Source organism: Haplochromis burtoni, unplaced genomic scaffold (assembly GCF_018398535.1).
Source record: "Haplochromis burtoni strain Fernald_Lab_line unplaced genomic scaffold, NCSU_Asbu1 Contig_47, whole genome shotgun sequence".
In the NCBI taxonomy this organism is placed as follows: domain Eukaryota; kingdom Metazoa; phylum Chordata; class Actinopteri; order Cichliformes; family Cichlidae; genus Haplochromis; species Haplochromis burtoni.
Genome location: NW_024582408.1, coordinates 1514519 through 1533302, shown reverse-complemented (window position 1 = coordinate 1533302; position 18784 = coordinate 1514519). Strand labels below are relative to the sequence as shown.

Here is an 18784-nt window from a genome sequence, read left to right as displayed (position 1 = left end):
CAAACGTAAACCCGGTTGGAGGCCTGATTTTAACCAACAACAAACTGCGTCCGTGTGACGAGCCTCCGATTTCCGGGGAAGCCGCCACTGAGAAACAAACGCACACGGATACGGCGATGGGAGTGGCCAAACAATCGGATTGGATAACAGGATGTGACTTGAGCTGTTTTGGGGTGAGGCGGTGCGTTTGGAGGTGCACAACTTTCTGCGTGTTTTGCGCAGTTTCGCAGCCTTTTTTTCTTTTTCCGCGCACCTCGGACAAACCGAAACGGCGGCTTTAAACACTCGGAGCTTTCCTCTCAGCGAAAGCGCACTGATCTGAGGAAGTGCCCGAGCGGGCCGCTGCACGTTCAGCGTCTCGCGTGTGGGTTTACTTACGTTGCGTGCAGGGGAGGAGGAGGGGAGGAGGAGGGGAGGAGGTGGAGGGGGGGAAAGTTGTGGACATGTTTTCCTGGAAGTGCACGGTTTTGCGGATACAGTGTGCAACATTGTAACTACGGCGTTACTGAGCCTGCCCCGGGCCCTGGCCGGACTTTGGAGCGTATTTCCGCGGGGCTGCTCGCTCGCCTGCTCGCCCGCCTGCTCGCCATATTGCGCGCTGTGAAACTCGAGGGAAAGTTGTCAAGAGTTATGACATTTGCTGCGCACGATCCCTTCATGGAGCTGCGCGCAGTTGATCGAAACCAAAGTGACTCCGTGGAGTTGGACACGGGCGACTCTTTGCACCATTGATAAGGTGATCACACGGTGTGTAAGTAATGCTTTTTAATCTGCTGGATTGCCTAAGAGCTCTTCGCTCCTCAGACGCTTCCTTATTGCTCTTTTTTTCTCCTCTCACACAAACATCACTGGCTATCGCTCGGGTGATTGCACGAGCCCCTTCGTTTCCTGTATTTCTTGTTGTGCCAAATGGCAGCTACACTGTAAGCGCCGCCGTGTTGCGGTCTGTCTGTCCCTTCGAAACTTGCAATGCCCTATCTGCGCGCACTCTTTCTCTCTGCTCAATCTGCGTGCAATCCTGTATATTTTCACTTTACTCTAACGGGGCTATCTGCTGGTGTAGGCCTCAATTTCCTCATTGCCAAAGACGACTGAGAGTCGAGTGAAAACTCTGTGTCTTCTAAGAAAACAAAAGTGTCTGACTTCTTCTTTCTATCGTAAGGTCTTGCACCCCCTAAAGAGGATGGACAGCGAGCCTCAGATTTGATTCTTGAAGGAGGACTGCGTGTTCTCCACCCTGTGCTTTCCTTTGGGATTTATATTTCCTCCCAGATACCTCTGTATACACAGTTAAAGAATTTCTTCACCACAAGCAGTGAAAGCGCACTACAGAGGCACCAACTTGCTTTTGCACGCTCACAGATCGGGACTGAAAGCTCTATTACTATGAGTCTTCCTGCTCAAGTAAATACTGACAAGAGTGGTAAGCACCGTGCTGCAGCCATGAAAGAGGCTGTGCAGCACCCAGGGGAGGTTTATTATGGTATGGGACCGCCAGCTTTAGAGTCAAGCCACAGTGACTCTGCCAGCAGCTCTGGTGTTTATAATCAAGAGAAAGGGCCCCAGAGTTTACCGCACTATCAACAGGGTGCTCCAGTAAAATGGATGCACCAGGACTCCTTACAGGCCCCTGGCTGGTCCCAGGAAGTTCCTGTGTCGACCTGGGGACAGAATTTTGGCCCCTACATGAGCGGAGTGAATGTCAGGAATCAGATGACGTTCCACAAGGGAGTCCACGAAGGTGTAGCTCTGCCGATGGGAGGGGAAAATCAGCTGTCCGGACCTGTGGAGGTTTATAGAGATGCCACACAGGCTCCGGCTCAAGGCAGGGGGATCGAGTGGGAACAGCATGCTGCAGCGGCGGCGATGCACCAGGCTCAGCTGCAAGCCTATCAACATGGCCACAAAGGCGTGGAGCTCCAAGGCCAGTCACATGTGCCACCTCATGGTTTGCAGGGGTCCATGCTGCAGCCCTTCCAGGCAACATTTAGACCCAGCAAGCAACAGTTCTCATCTGGCTATTACTCGGTTTTTCCGGCAAACAAGGCAATTCCGAACCTGCCCTACAGTGAGCAGCCCAAAACTCAGCAGCAGCTTCTACACCAGATGCAGCAGCAGCAGCAGCAGCAACAACAACAACAGCAACAAATTCATCATCACCATCATCACCAACAGCAGCAGCAGCAACAACAGTTGCATCAACAGCATCAGATTCAGTTGCAGCAGCAGCAGCAACAACAGCAACATTTGCAGCAACAGCAGCACCAAATCCAGCAACATCAAATCCAACAGCTGCAGCAACAAATGCAGCAACAGTATCAGCAGCAGCAGCAGCAGCAGCAGCTCCAGGAGAGACAGCAACAAATCCAGCAAATGCAACAACAGCAGCAGCTACAGCAGCAAAATGTGCCACAGCAAGACACGACACAGCCACAGGTGCAACCAAAACAGCAGCAGACCCAAAACTTCGTCGCTTATCAGCCTGCCGAGCCGCCTTCATCTGAAACTGGGTCCAAAGAAGATGTTCAGTCGACGGAGCCGCAGCAGGAAGCAGAGGCTCAAAGCTGTGACGCGTCAGCCGTTCCTGATCAATGCCCCGAAAAGGCCGGCGCAAATCCCACAGAGCCCGCAAACGCGGCTGCTCCTCGGCGCTCGCGTCGCCTTTCCAGGGAGGGGCAGTCGCCACTGGATCCCCCTTCCACAAACATCTGGTCTCAAGCCAAAGAGCCTCCACCGCCCCAAAACGGAGTAGCGGGAGCGCAGGTTGCGAAAGCAGGGGAAAGCCAAGTGACAACAGGAGGGGTCATCCGTAGGAGAAGGAGAGCATCCAAGGAGATCAACTTGGAAACCCTGGCACAGAAGGCGTCAGAGATGGAGTCCCTGCCTGCAAAAATTGTAAAGGTAAAAGAGAAATGGCTCATTACACTGCTGCTGTAGGGAATATATCAATCATTTATGAGAGTAATATGATTTAAAAAAAAAAAGAAATAAAATACTCTTAGGCTCAGGTTGCTTGAGAGGGAACGGGGCAGGCAGCTCATTTGTGCAAGTGAGAGCAGATTTTCTCATCTGGCAAAGTTGGCAAGCAGCTGTACAAAGAGGAAGGACTCTGTTTCTATGCAGAACTTCCCTATGGTTTACAAAATCCTTTTCTTGGGCTTGTTTACTCGACTCGTGCAGCTGTTGAGCCTCAGCCATTGCGGGCTGTTTTAACAAGTTGCACATCGATACTGCAGACAACGTATCTGGTGAAACCTGAATGTCTGCCGTTCACTGAAGATTCGCCTTTTTGATCTGCTCTCCTCATTTTACTGCTGTATGAAAGATGATACGCTCTGTCGTTTTATTCAGGATATATAATATTTACTTTAATCGTGGCACACCCACTGGGGCCTGCTTCTTTAAGGTTTCTTTAGCAGTTTTTATTTTGTTGTTGTTTTGTTTTTTTTTTACATAAACACAAGTCGCAGAAATGAGTAAAACTCAGTCTGAGTCCATTTTAACGCAAGCAAACGGACAGGTAGTCCTCTTCCCTCAGGGGGTTACGAAGCTTATCGAAGGCTTTCTTGCACCGCGCGCACGTTGGAGCAGCTGCATGTCTGCACACCTCCACATTCCTCAGGCCTTTTCCCAGTCATTCAGCAGAGCTAGGGAGGGGCAGCACTGTCAACCTGTATAGCTACACTCCTTTTCTCCCCACTACACGCCAAACAGGTTTAAGGTGGCGATTCACAACCCAGAGCTGTTTCGTTGTGGTTAGTTAAACTGCACTTTGTTTTCTAGGTCAGGAGACGAGACTCGAGTGTCTTTACTTTTGTTCTTAACTTTTACTAATTATAAATCACAAAACTGATTCATGCTTTAACCCCCACCACTAGAAGCCAGGATTACTCATTTTGCTAGTTTTTCTTTGAGTTAAAATGAGCAGAAATACCAGGCAGGCATGTGGACGTCTCCGAAAGCCTGCCAAAGTATGTGCTTGTAAAGCCCTATGATGAAATTTTATATATTTCTATTTTTATTTTACAGGTGGAATGCACATGTTTTGAAAGAGACTTTAATTTTTCTGCTCTGTGGTGTTTATTTTAAATTTTCATTTTTAATTGATCTCTTAATTATGGCGTTTCAAGCTGATATGTGGTTTATTGGTTGAGGAATTAATTTTGAGGAAAATAATAAGTTACTACTTTATCATTTAGGTGCTTTTAAATCTTAAAAGTAAACTCATCTGCCACTTTATTGGGTACATGTTCCCCTCTATTCTTTAATCCTCTGTGGCATTGATTAAACGAGTTGTCTCAGAGAAATCTGTCCAGATTGACGTGATAGTATCATGTTTTTGTTGTCATTGCTACTTTTTATTCGAATAATGTATTTTTGAACTTTATTTGCATTTTTTTGTGCTTTCTATGTTCACTGGACACTTTATTAGGTACAACTAGATCTGCTAGTGTATGCATAACTAAAGCAAGGTGCTGGAAACATTCCTCAGAGATTTTGATGCATATTGATGTCATGACATAACACTGCAGATTTATCAGCTGCACGTCCATTGCATGAATCTCCAGTTCTGCCACATCCCAAAAGTGCCCAGCCAGATTGAGATCTGGTGGCTGCGAAGGCCACTGAGCTCACTGGGATGTTCAAGAACAGTTTGAGAGGATGGTGCGCTATCCTGTTGTTTACACTAATTCTGACCTACCACCTGGATGTCGGTGCAGAAACTGAGACTCATCAGACCGGGTAACATTTTTCATCTGTTGTGCAACTGTTGAGCCTGTTTGAGTTGTTGCCTCCGTTTCCTGTCTTAGCTGCCAGGAGTGGCACCCAGTGTGGTCTTCTGCTGCTGTAGCTCATGTTGTGAGTTAAGAGATGCTCTTCTGCGTACCTTGATTGTTATTATTGAAGATACTGTTGCCTATTTAACAGCTCAAAGTAGTCTGGGCATTCTCCTCTGATCTTTGGCATCAACGAGGCAATTTTCCCAGAGAACTGCTGCTCGCAGGATATTTTCTCTTTTTCTGATCATTCTCTGTAAACCCTAGAGATGCTTGTGTGGGAAAATCCCAGTAGATCAGCAGTTTCTGAAATACTCAGACAAGCTCATCTGGCACCAACAATGCCACATTTAAAGTCACTTAAATCGCATTTCTTCCAAGTGGTTGATTTGCACTTCAGCGGATCATCTTAACCGTGTCTATTTGCCTAATTGCACCCAGTTGCTGCCATGTGATTAACTGATTGGATATTTGTACTGATGCGCAGTTAAAGCAGCTGTACCTAATAAAGTGGCTGGTGAATGTAAGAAATGTATGTCTGTTGTATCTTGGGGACTTTTTAGTGATTCAAATGTTACAAAAAACAACGAAAGAATAGATATTTCTGTTCAGAAACAGTAATTCTGATTCTTTTTTTTTTTTAAATTGGAGCCGAATGCAAAAAAAGCTCATGTGACCACTTGGACTTCTTCCTCTTTTTATATCTCAATCCCTTTTCCTTTATTTTCCTGCTACTTCCTCAACTCTCTTCTGCCTTTTCTAATCTTCCTACCTCTTTCCTTATTGTGCCTCAACAGGAAGACGGTGCTTCAAGCAGGCAAGCCACAATGGTGCCCCTGGTCATCCCAGTATCCGTGCCAGTCCACAGAGGTCAAACAGATCCTCAGGGTGGTTGGGCTCAGGGGCGGCCCGGTCAGGGCGAGCGGCCTGCTGCACCATCCGATCGCAAACCTTCTGTCATTGTGGCTCGCCGGCGATCGCTGAGAAGCACCATGACTGAGAGTTTTGCTCAGGTTAGTTCCCTGAGGACGAGAGATTTGAATTGTTTTCCTTTCAGTCACTTTAAAGGGACTTTTTTCTTTTTTTGCATACCACGATGAAACACTTACAGACGTCGTGTTTGTAGATGTTTATTCAGGCTTAGACCACATTGCATAACTACCTTGATAACCCCCCTTTAAAATGCAAGTTTGAGCAGTATTGTTAGCAAAGACAATGTCATCCCACCCAGTTACACAAACAACCTCAAAGTTCAACTTCTCATGGGTCGGCTCAGACCTCGCAGTGGTTAAACATTGAGACTTTGAGTCTTTCAGACATCTGCTGAGGAGTAACAGAGATGTGCAACTGAAACTTGGACCAACCCACAATTTATGGACTGAATTAGATGATGTGACTCATTAATTCCAAAATCCTGAACCACATGAACATCATTACAGACTGTAGGTTCACAGTGAAGTCAGATTCAGGAAGTGCACTCATCACTGGGCCAGATGATTAAATCTATTTTATGTGTGTAATGCAAAAAAATCAATGTAGGGAGAAGACAAACTCCGAATTGAGCTTAGATATTTTTATCTGGTCGAGTAGGTTTGGTGTAGAGAGGTCTGCTTATTCTTACTGTAAAGCGACACCATGACCCGTTTAGGGCTAAACGTGCCAAAAATACATTTGCAAAATTCAGCTTCAGTGTCTTTTTCAGAATGACTTTATTCATACATTTTCATAACCACATAACCCAGACAGGTCATGAATCTGTCACAGGGCTTGTACAAAAAAAATGGGTGATCATTCACACATTCAGTTTAGAATCGCAAATTAAGCTAGCATGCATGTCGTTGCATGTGGTTGTGACAGTGGGGTGAGAAGTAAACATTAATGATAGTATTAGGTAGGAGTATTAGTGCAACAACATAAATGTCATTGTTCATTTTGAGAAAACAGTCAAAATACGGAGATTAAAGTTGGCGTTTCAATTACTCATCTATACCCGGCATTTTGTAGAGAGTATAGCAGCCGTGGGAGTTGTTTGACTTCAAACTACAACTTTAATCTCCAAATTTAAAATGAAATGAACAACAATGTACTTTTCCTTAATGTGGTCCTAGTACTTCTTCCTAGGGTATTTTAGCTTGTGCCAGCTCTGATTCTGTTTCTCTGTTTACTGGAGAAACTGGGCGCTGGGATTTCTGGAGTTGCAGCGGAGTTTTATTTATTTTTTTGCAAAGTCATAAAATTAAGGCAAGTCCCAGGTGAATGCACAGGCGATGCCTCCAAAGCTGGGCGTTTGACACCAACAGAGACATGGCACTACAGGCCTGAGAAAATGTTCAGTTGTTCTGTGTGGGACTGTTCCTTTAATTTCCAACAAGGTCTTCAAATGTTGGACATAGAGGTACAAAACTTTATCACATAAGTCTCAAGTCTCTCTCACACTAGCATAATTTGAATATCAGAAACGGTTTAGTCCAAAAGGATGTTTTAATACAGTTAACGATCTGGACCTGAGATTTAATAATAAATCGGTGAACTTTGAAAACGCCTTTCTAACCTGACTTGTTGTGTAAAACCCATTTACACCCCAGCTGATGAGGTGTTGTCGTCTGTGTGTGGCTTTTCCCTTCTCACAGAGAAACTTAGATTGTGTCACGATAAACCACGTGAGAACGTTCAGTCAGCTTAATGGCCGGTTGTGTCTGATCCAGGAGCAATAAAGGTTAATACAGGAGGAAGGTGGAGGATAGCAGGGAGAATTTATTCCTTGATTCCTTGAATTTGATCAGTCAGGCGTGAAACCTGCTTATGATTGTTATAAAAAATATAGGTTTGTGTTAACTCTGCTTCTTCCATTCAGGATGAGGAAAGCGATACAGGACTTGATGAGGACGGAAAAGCTAAACTGAAGCGCAGGCCACGTCCCGAACCTCTCATCATCCCTCCCCCCAAACCATCCACCTTCATCGCACCATCCGTCTACTCCAGCATCACTTCCTTTCAGAGCAACCTCCGTTCTCCGGTGCGCCTGATGGACAACCCTCTTACCTTTCCCCCATACACGCCACCACCCATCCTGTCTCCTGTGCGGGAGGGCTCCGGACTCTACTTCTCCACCTTCCTCACTAACATAGCTGTAACCAACCAAATCCTGCCGCCCCCGCCTACGCCCAAGTCTGCAGCTCGGAGCCTTCTGCGTTCCAGTGAGTCTCGTTTGCTTCAGTTCTTTTGCAGTGATATATGTGAGTTACTTATTTGAATAAATTACTTAACAAGCAAGTGCTTTTTCATTCGCCTCTTCCAGCGAGTTCAGACGTTACGCCGCCTAGCTTCACCTTGAACGCCGAGGCTACACCTGTGAGCCTCGAACCGTGAGTAGCACTTAAACATCCAAACAACCTACTATTGTTTCTAACTGACAGCTTCATAACTCAGCCCTCTGTGTTGGCATTCAGACGGATCAACATTGGGCAAAAGTACCAGGCAGAAATTCCTGATTTGCAAGATGAAGCTTCTTCCCAGTCCGCCCAGCACAAAGCGGACTTGGTTTGGGTTCCTATTGATGACGCCGCCTTCAAACATGGTGACAAAGAGACCAGTAAGTGTCCATCATAACATGTGACCTACCGACCTCGCTTTTTATTCATACTTTGAGCTTTTTGTCACCATCGACACTCCTCACGTTCTCTTTGTAGTGGATGATTTGATGAACATGGCATGTTCAAGCGTTTTGAGAGGAGGAGGAACCAATCAGGAGCTGGCTTTGCACTGTTTTCATGAATGTGGAGGAGATTTCCTTGTGAGTAAAGTGACGTACAGATATTACATTATTTACACTACTACTTATAAGTGTTTCATAGCTTTCAAATGAGGGACATGCCTTTGCTCACGGTGATGCCAACTTTTAAGGAAACACTGGGACGTTTGATGCATCAGGATCCAATTTTCCCCAAAGGCCATCAATTGATAGGTTATCACTACTCAGGTAACAACAACAAAAAGAAGCTTTTTATGCTAATTGCTTCAATCGGCTGTCACGTGCTTTCCCTTTGCCTTTCTCTGCAATTTATGCTCTTGCTCACTCGCCTATTTTTACTGCATTTGTTTTCCCCTCAGGCTCTGACAGCTGGACAGCAGAGGAGAAGCGGTTTTTCAATAAGGGGATCTCTGCCTACAGGAAGGACTTCTTTCTGGTGCAGAAACTGGTATGCTCGTTAATTTGACCCTGCAGCAAGAACAACTGTGAATCAGTGGGGGGGAAGAAAGCAACCAAACAAACAGTTGAATACGATTAAATGCACTCTGTGTAGCGTCAATAAATCCTTTGTGCACTCCTCGAGGCATTCACGTAATTGCTTTAATCAAACAAGACAATAATAGTTAAGACGTTCGGTCTTTGCTGCATGATGCCAGATTTAGATGTAATGGAAAATGAGTAAACAGGAAGAGGATGCTCACCTCTCAACACAAAGACGAGCTGCATCTTTAAAAAGGTTCAAAAAGTCATTCAGACTGAAAAATTCACATCCTCTTTGCGACAGGAAATGACTATTTTTATAGGAAATGTGGGCTTTAAAAAAAAAAAAGCGGTAAAATAAGCTGAGACAGAGTGACTTCTCAAGGATTATCTTACGTATTCTTATTATTCAATAAAGCTTTACATGTGCACGCTTCTCTGACTGTTTTAAAGGTGCGGACTAAGACCGTGGCTCAGTGTGTGGAGTTCTACTACACATACAAGAAGCAGGTGAAAGTTGGTCGCAATGGGATTTTAATGTTCGGCCCTCCTGATTCACCTGTGGAAAAACACGCAGAGGCAGTCGTGGACGTCAAGGTAAGCGCGGTTAAATCTGACCTTTATTTTAAAGAGTCAATATGCAGTCATGGTAATAAAAAGCACATCCTGAATTCTAAGGTCAAGTAATCTGGTCCTTTAATTTGTTGTTTATCAAACAAAAGTTAAACCAAAATGCAGAAGCACTGTGTGAAAAATTACAGCCTCAAGAGGCTACGTGGCAGCCAGGTGCTGCTAATCAAATGCATTTGATTGATTTTTGTTAACCTTTATTGAGATAGGGCAGTGGAGAGGAATCGGGAAAGCTGGGTAAGAGAGCAGGAGGAAGACGTGCAATAAATGACTTCAGTGTGGCTTGAAACCAAGGCCTCTTCAACAGCCTCATGGCCATAATTAATAGCGCCACATCTGCTGAAACTCCTCTCATACAAACACACATTAGAGCACAAGCGCCTGATACCAACTGTCAGGCACGTTGGTGGAGGAGTGAGGATTTGGGCTTGGTTTTGCAGTCAAAGTCAACCATGTGAGGCCACTTGTCCAACAGCTTAAGCTTAGAGTTATAAAACAGGGGAATGACCCCAAACCCAGCAGTAAATCTGCAACATCATTTCTGGGTGTTATAATTGTCCAATTAAAAACCCGACGTCAACCTGACTGAAATGTTTTGGCAGGAGCTTGGAGAGCTGTGCATAAACAAATGCCTGCAAACTTTAGTGAACTGAAGCAACACTGTAAAGAAGGGTGGGACAAAATTCCTCCACAATGATGTGAGAGACTGATTAAGTCACAGAAAACAGTTACTTCACATTAGTGCTTCTAAAGGTGGTTAAATAAGCTCTCAAATTATGGGATGCACTCAGCTTTTCAAACACTGCTTCTTAATTTTTGGCAAAATTGTTGTTAAATAAATAATAACACTTTGTAATATGTTGTATTGTTGCTCACCTGAGGTGGTATTTACCTAGCATTAAGTACACCAGGTGTGCTTTAGATTATGTGCTTGTACATAAAACCTTTTGAATTGATTGGTGTACTGTTTACCATGACCGTATATGTAGTATTTGCAATGTCTCATGTGCGCTCCAGTGTGCATGGTTGAATGTGTCTTCCATGCTATATTTATCTGTGTGAATATATTTAGGATTAATTAAAAGTCGTCAACATTTTTCAACTAATCAAATGGAACTTGAGTGTTTTTAAGAAGGGGTTTCATTGTGTGTGAATACAGATGTCTGCACATGGAGAAAGATGCTTTGTGCCACATCTTTTTGCTGCTATGTTATTTTAAATACACGGCAGCAAAAAGAAACAGACACCCTTCAGCCAGTGGCTTTCTTCAGCATTTCTGATACATGTATTTGTGTGACCCTAAATAAAGCAACCCCTGGACCTATTCTCTGGTTGACAGCAGTTATTTACAAAAGTACCAAAATAAGGATGTGCTCTGGCCACGCAAAATGTTAAGACCACTGGAATCAAGAACGATGAGTTGGTGGTTGTGAGAAAAGAAGGGTTGCACATTAGCTGGTCTAAAAATGTAGAGTAATAATCATATTTATATATGATTATTACTCCATATAAAGATGTCTAGATCCAATTTTTAATCTAATCCTATCCTTCCCCGTATATAGAGCCTGTTAGTTTGAAACAAGATACCCACTTTACTTCTGATTGGCTGCCCCTCATCTGGGTTCCTTGAATAGAGTAATACATTTTGTGTATCCACTGTTAATGTACTTTCTTTTTTTTTTTTTTGGGAGGGGGGGGGGGGGTCTGGCAACTAAGAAAGCATTTTGAGGAAATCTTGAGACAGCTGAGTCAAGTGTACCAGGGAGTGGAGGCTGCAAAACTCTCAACAGCTGCGACTTTATTAAGGAAAACCGCTGTTTGTGTTGTTTGTTTTTTTTTGGGGGGTTAGGGGGGACAATTAAGAAGAAAGACTAGGGTAAAAAAATAAATAACGGGTCCCCTTTAATGAAGGAACAAGGATCTTATTGTCTTGAAGTAATGTTTAAGATTCTGGGTCATAGTCTGCCTAATTTCCCTGGTGGGATTCCTTACAGAGTTCACAGCAGCCGAAGATGACTCAAGGTGAAGCGGATGAGGATGACAAGAAGAATATGTCTTTAGAGCAGATCAATGAGAGAAAACAGCAGGCGAGGGTCGCTCAGTCACTACAGGTTCATGACTATGTAAGTTTCATTTCATAGTTCTTTGATACACATCCTTATCAGTTAATATATTTAAAATAAGGAAAAAACAATTTATTTATTTATTTATTTGAAAAAATCAAAATTTTATGAACCATTGGTCTAAACTGTGCTAAAACGCAACCTTCTGTTTCTGCCTCTTCAGGCAGGAACAGTGCTGGTGCTCAAAGAGCCAGATACTGTTCATAAAGAGGCTCATCAGTCTCCAGCACTTCCCAGATCTCGGGCCGAGCCTGCTGCAAAGAAGCCCCGGGTGCCACTGAAGCCCTCGCAGGAACCTGAGCAGATTTTTCCTTGCAAGAAATGCAACAGGTACGACAAAAGCCATCACAGAGATTGGCGTTAATTCCTGACCTGTTAGCATTGTGTTATGAATGTTTGCTCATTCATTATAAGAGTCCAAATAATGCTGGTGATTTTTGGTTCATCTCAGTGTGCTGATCTCTGTGGGGCACAGTGTGTTTAGAAGTTTCCGTGAATTCCGTGATATATTTATTTATTTATTTATTTATTTATTTATTTTTTCAATAGCGCCGCTTTATTCCAAGCAGTTGCTATCAAGCATAACGCTGCACCCTTTTCCTCCCTTACAGAGTGTTTTATAAAGTGAAGAGTCGAAGCGCTCACATGAAGAGTCATGCCGAGCAGGAGAAGAAGGCTGCAGCGCTGCGTCAGAAGGAGGAGGAGGAGCAGGCAGCAGCTCAAGCTCGAGCCAGGAAGGCGGCAGCGGTGGCAGCAGCAGCAGCGGCGGCGGCAGCTGTGTCTGCTGCAGAGACCCAGCGGGGAGGTAATGGGAATGGAGCGTCAGAGCAGGCTGAGGCCAGCAGCCAAGAGGACTCATCAGAGGGGGAGGATGACGACGATGAAGACTGGCAGTGAGACCGATATAAAGACGAACATTAATGGGATGGATTGACGTGTAAATAGAGGGGAGATGGTGAACAAATCAGGGAGGGAGGTGTTTAAAAACACGTGCTCCCCTATGAGGAGCAGAATAAGCACAAGATGCTTTTAAAGTCTTCCTGTTGATCTTTTCACTTGTTTCCTGACCTGAACTGTTTGTCTTTGACTGTAATTCAGATTCACACCGTCAGCGTGTAAGCCACACTCCACATTTTCACATTTGTACCTTTTGAAATAATCAGTTTGTTTTTTTTGTTGTTTTTTTTTTTTGTGTGTGTAAAATGTCCGTGTGCTATGCTTCTGCTTTTGCTAATAGGGCCTTTTTAAATCTTATTTAATTGAACATATGTTAAGATCTTCAATGGTTGTTTGATGAATCAGGATATCTTTCTAGCAATAAAATGAGATCAAGGCAATCATTACTTTATAGTTGCTTCCCTTTAAAGACAGAAGCCATTCTGTTTCAAATACTTCTTACAGGAAAAAAAAACAGCGCTGAATTTAGCAGATTTCTATCAGATTTTTAGGTGGGTTGTACACTTATTTTTAAACTAAGGGACCTTTGAAATGAATATGTACAAAAAATATATATATGAGACTGTCATATATTTATGATACTGCATTTTTTTTTTTTTTTTCTCAGTGATTTTGATAATATAAAAAGTAATCATGTCGGCTGTAATGTGACTGGTGAATTGAGAAATGTATTAAAGAAATATATTCTTCTGAGGAGTGGATGGGTTTTTTTGTTTAACCAGCAGATGGCGACAGAGGTTCAGTGTGATCTGAGAATTTCCTTCATGGTTGCCTGTAGGTGAATGGAAATATTGCTGTTGTCTGATTGGCCTAAGATAAACGTGGCTGAAATTCTATGTAGACCAAGTCAAGATTTATGTCATTTTATATTCCTAAATCATAACATCCTTATACATCTAGTGGGCAAAGAGAGATTTACTTCTAATGCTGTGCTCATAGGTCTTATATGCCAGACAGGCTCCAAAGGCCTATAATTTTAAGATTAAGGGCTGGAAAGCCAACTTGTCTTGAGACGCTAGGGAGTGGTGAAATTTTGCATTGATCTTTGGTGGCATAATTCAGCCATTTAGGAGTGTGAGCCATAAAGGGAAATGATGCTCTCGGGAGATGAGATGCGAGGCATATTGCGCTGAGATTATTGAAGACAAAGTGGCTCTGTTTCTGTCTCCAGCCCATCAGTGACTGAGTGGCCTTCATTTACGTTCCTCCTGCTGCAAAAATCTAGCAGCAGACATTGTTTAAACACATAATCTGACTTTGGATGAGTGTAAGAAAAAAAAAAAAATCCACATTTGTTTCATGTGATCCTTTGATTTAAAGTGGACCTACTATGATTTTCTTTACATGCCAAAAGCTCAGGCTACAGACTGCCTGAAACACTTGGTTTTACACATTTTTTTGCACGCTCTAGAAGTTTTAAATGAGAAGAGCTTTTTTATTTATTTATTTTTGTTTCTTTAACAGGAAAAATATATACTCATAACTATGTCCTGTCTTCTTCCCCTCACCACTAACTGGTCGCAACAGAAGGCAGCCCTCCCTGAGCCTGGTTCTACTAAAGGTTTCTTCCTGTTAAAAGGCAGTTTTTTCTTTCCCACTGTCTCCAAAATGCTTGCTCATAGGGATTATCTGATTGTTGTTGTTTGTTTTGTTTTTTTTCTGTTTTCCTTCTATGGGTCTTTACATTACAGTACAAAGACAATTAAAGCAACTAACTGTTGATGTGATTTGGAACTATATAAATAAAACTGAATTTAATTTAAAAATTGAATTGAATTGAATAAATTGAAATTGAGTAGTGTGTCTGGTCAGATAAAAAACTAGCCAGCTAAATAATAACAGGAGCTAGTTTTAAGCTAACATTATACCTAATATAAAATGTCCTAAAAAAATAAAATCACAGTTTTCCTCTGATTTAATTTTGATCATTTGATTACATGCTCACATCATAAGAGAGTTTATTCGGCAAGTGTCCAAGTTCAACAATGTTGTTCTATTTAAAGAAAGATTCACTAATGCAAGCTAAAAACAGCTAAGCGAAGCTAATCTGTTAGCTGAGGCTAATAGCGGCTAACCCAAATTAATGCTTTGCTGAGCTTTAATGTATTTGTGTTTTATTTTACTGTTTCCATCTTATACTACCTTTTCCTTTTACTCCACTGTATGCTGGATAATCAAGTTTAACATTAGTTATTAGGTAAATAACAAATTGAATTCATGTTTTTTATACCTGAATTTAAACCATCACATTAGACTTCTCTGAGAAATCAGAAATTAATCAAATATTAAACCACTAAAAGCTTCTCTCTGTAAAAAAACAAAACAAAAAAACAAAAAACACTAAAACTAATTTCTCTGTTCAGAAATGGAAGTAAATAGCTGTAATATGGCATCTTAATTGAAAAATAATCAAATGCTTTAAGATCATGTTTTTGCTTTTTTTGTAAAACAATAAATATAATTCCAGCTAAAGCGCTTCCACATACCGGTGGATTAAATATTACAGAAACATTTCAGGCAGCTGTGACATAAACCTTACATTTCTGGTCTCATTCATGTGTTGTAGCCCCCCTCACTGTGTTCCCATGCTGTGTTCTTGCCACTCCTGGTCCACCCCATGTAAAAAAAATCCTGCTAATGCCTCTACTGCAGAAGGTGTAGAAATCAAAATGCTGACTTGCAGTTTGCACTATATAATTTTTCATTACTGATGGCCCTCTCAACACCACCCTGCCACAAAACCAGGCCAAATGTAATGACTTTACAACGAAAATGAAAAAGATGAGGGTTGCACATGACAAACTCATTGGGCACTTCAAGAAGATGAATAAGAACACCTCTACACATGCTTAATCATGTGATTACTGCACGATGCAGTTGTAAAGCAGCATAGGGCATGGGGCAAGGCAGTATGTAAGATAAAATCCTGGAGATGGAGGCCAGGAACTATGACACATGAGTAAGGGCAGGATTTCTGAAACGGACCTTCTGAGATATTCACCACAAAACAAAACAAAAAAAACATTGTTGATGATAAAGCTGAACAGCCAACCTGATTTGGAGCTAAAGAAAATGGGTATGGTAACTAAAGATCACCAGTCTCATAACTGAAATTAGCCAAAAAGCACAATGAAGAATATATCCAACACATAGGCTGATGAGTTACAACAGCATAAGACCACAAACAAATCTGCCCTGTCCTTTCTCAAAAGTCCAGGCTGTTTCTTTTGCATTTGTTTGAGGAATATTAATGGCAATCAATAAAATTTCAAACGCCACAGCCTTTGAAGAATGTCGGCAACTGTCACAAGTTGTTGTTACATCATCAGTGAAATTCAAGCCTCATTCACACTTCTCTGTTTTATCTCACAGTGTGACAGAAGTTGAATAAACCAGTCTGCTTGCCATGCAGGCTCACATGGCATTAGACATTTGCACATGATGGCTCCTCTGTGGGTTTCTGCTATATTTGGTTACCCATAACTTCTTCCTAGGTGTTGCTGAAAAGTCTCTGTATATTTGGAGAAGGATAATCCTTGTGTTATAATATATCATCTAAAAGTTTTTTTTAAAAGCTCCGCTTAGATCCAATAAACAAAAAGAGAAGGTTCAAAAGAATTTGAGATACAACACACATTCCCTCTTTGCAATATCAAGTTAATCCTGATATATTCGTCTTGCAGATTACTAGCTGATGTGAGAAAGTGAGTCAAAAAAATGATAAACCACCACATGACATTAAAGCTATCTGTAACTACCCGGCCCTTTTCTAACAGTTGAACAAAGCAAGAGGCGCATTCATTGCTTTATTGTCTTTGCCTGTGTGTACATGCAATTAAATTAGCTGATTACTGGGAGCCAAACATGCTTGGTAAAGCATGTTTACGATTGCGCAAATCCACACGGGCAGATTTAAAATCAGGATCTGTGTAAAGATGGTGCCGAAAACTACCTTGGGAATTCGGATTTAGGTTACACAAAAGTAAAGAAATAGCTCACTGGAGAATGTCAACTGTATCCCAGATGGAATTGCTTTATTGGATGAAAACAGACTGCGTGACCAGTGCAGTGACAGATTACCGGTGTATCCTCGCAGGAGAGATTTCTCATTACAAATTGGGAGAATTTTTTAATAAATCAGTTTTATCTCATGCAGATTTATGCAGAAAGATGCTCTAAAATCTAATCACATCATCTGCTCCATGTGGATCACCTGTGGCATAAGCATAAATTTTGCACTGTGATGATGGGACATAAAAAGTAAGCAGTTAATTTCTTGTAGATGAATAATTTCTGGGACCACTTTGGATTCTGAAAGACAGACAAAATATGAAACATGAAGGATACACTAAGTAACATATTTCCTTATAAAACACTAAAACGTTTCTTCTTAAGATCATTAAGCTTTTTAAAGTGTGCAACTTAGGAAACATTAACAGTTTAAAAAGTGTGGCTATGTGTGTGTGTGTATATGCAATGAAATGCAGCTGACAGTGTGGTGTACTCACTGTCCTGAGGACTTGTTTTGCCGTGCAAGTGACAGAGTATTACTGGGTTTACAGTGAGGATCAAATGTCTTCCCTGAGCACAGGGCCTGCTAATAAAGCCCCATTAGAAACCCAGTTATATGGATGCAATAAAATAGATTGGGGCGTAGAAGATGAAGATATTACAATTCAGACTGGAGTGGCACAGTGGAGACAAAGGCTAAATGCTAAATCAATGTCATTAAATGTCTGGAAGACGAATGCGGGGATCTGTGGCTCTCAACCAGCAGGGCCAAGGTTAAATCTGATGCAAAGCAGAGAGATTATTAATGTTCAGCCAGTGAGCAAGAAAATATTTTCACGGTTTGACCTGTGCGGCAGCAGGTCAGTTTCATTCTTGTGGTAGCTGTATGGAAGGAAACCAAGGCCAAAGTGTATAGCATGCTCAAAAAGAAACTCCTTATAGATGACGCACCATGCAGCAGGCAGTATTTCAAATTGTGGTTCCTTAACAGGCAAAAGCATTCAATATTCATGATATGATTTTTCATCATTAAAAGACATCAAATCTTGTTTGCTGTCTGTGATAACAGTGCTCATTATGACAAATATTTAATCAGCCACTTAAAAAGCACTGAACTATGAAACAAATGGACTACAGCAGCAGAAGACCACACCTGCAGCCTCAACTAAGAACAGGAAGCTGAGGTGATAATTCACACAAGTTCACCAAAATTTGACGTTTTTCTAAAAGATTATTGGAAAAATGTTACCTCGTCTGACGAGTCAGAGTTTCTGCTCTCACATTTAGATGGTAAGGTCAAAATCTGGCTTAAAAAAATGAAAGTATGGATCCATCCTGTCTTGTATCAAAGGTGTATCAAAGTTTAGGCACCTTACTATCAACCGAGCTTTATTTAAAGTGAAACTGGTTTCTCAGATGTGACACTGAGTTCACTGTACTCAAATGACCTCCACAGTCACCAGATCTGAGTCCAGTAGACAGACCCGTTTGGGATGTGGTGGAATAGGAGATTTGCATCATGGATGTGCGGCTAACAAATCTGCAGCAACTGTGTGATGCTGTCAAGGCGATATGGACCGAAGTCTCTGAGGAATGCTTGCAGCACTTTATTGAATCTATGCCATGAAGATTCGTGTCAGCTCTGACTGCAAAAGTGGGCCCAATTTAATAGTGACCAGCGAATATATAAAGTGAAAATAATGCAAATAAAGTTATGAAAGTAAATATATTAGTCGACAAAGATGGGTAACAATGAGGAGGGTAAGATAGGTATGAAAAATAAAAGTACAGGCTCCACTTCCCTCACTGTCACTCTGATCAATCAATGAAAGGACAGATGAATGACTGACAGCTTTTGTGTTCCTGTCTGTCTGTTTCTGAGTTTCGTTATTGTCAAACTCAGAATCTCTGGCTGTCTGAGAATTTCTGTCCATAAAAATGGAGGAGAATCACATGTTCCAAGGTGACAGTCCATGCAAATGGTTTTAAATATATATGCACAGCAAAAGCGAACTGAAGCATCCTCCCTTTGAGGGGTTAAGGTACCTGACACG

The 18784-nt window shown here is 42.1% G+C and overlaps 1 protein-coding gene across 3 annotated transcripts; it reads left to right on the top strand.

Moving 5' to 3' along the window:
* Nucleotides 1-126: 126 nt before the first annotated feature.
* Nucleotides 127-15338, top strand: mideasa (mitotic deacetylase associated SANT domain protein a). Of its 3 annotated transcripts, none has more exons than XM_005921573.3 (13): nt 127-736; nt 1163-2901; nt 5576-5791; nt 7633-7975; nt 8077-8143; nt 8228-8370; nt 8468-8571; nt 8682-8757; nt 8889-8977; nt 9463-9606; nt 11634-11762; nt 11926-12092; nt 12374-15338. In XM_005921573.3, exons 2-13 carry the CDS (start codon nt 1387-1389, stop codon nt 12657-12659), a joined length of 3279 nt encoding a protein of 1092 aa, XP_005921635.1. In that variant the 5' UTR covers nt 127-736; nt 1163-1386; the 3' UTR covers nt 12660-15338. The 3 variants fall into 3 exon arrangements, with proteins under 3 accessions (XP_005921635.1, XP_005921636.1, XP_005921634.1); XM_005921574.3 differs by having other exon boundaries at nt 127-747; XM_005921572.3 differs by having other exon boundaries at nt 127-751.
* Nucleotides 15339-18784: the final 3446 nt, after the last annotated feature.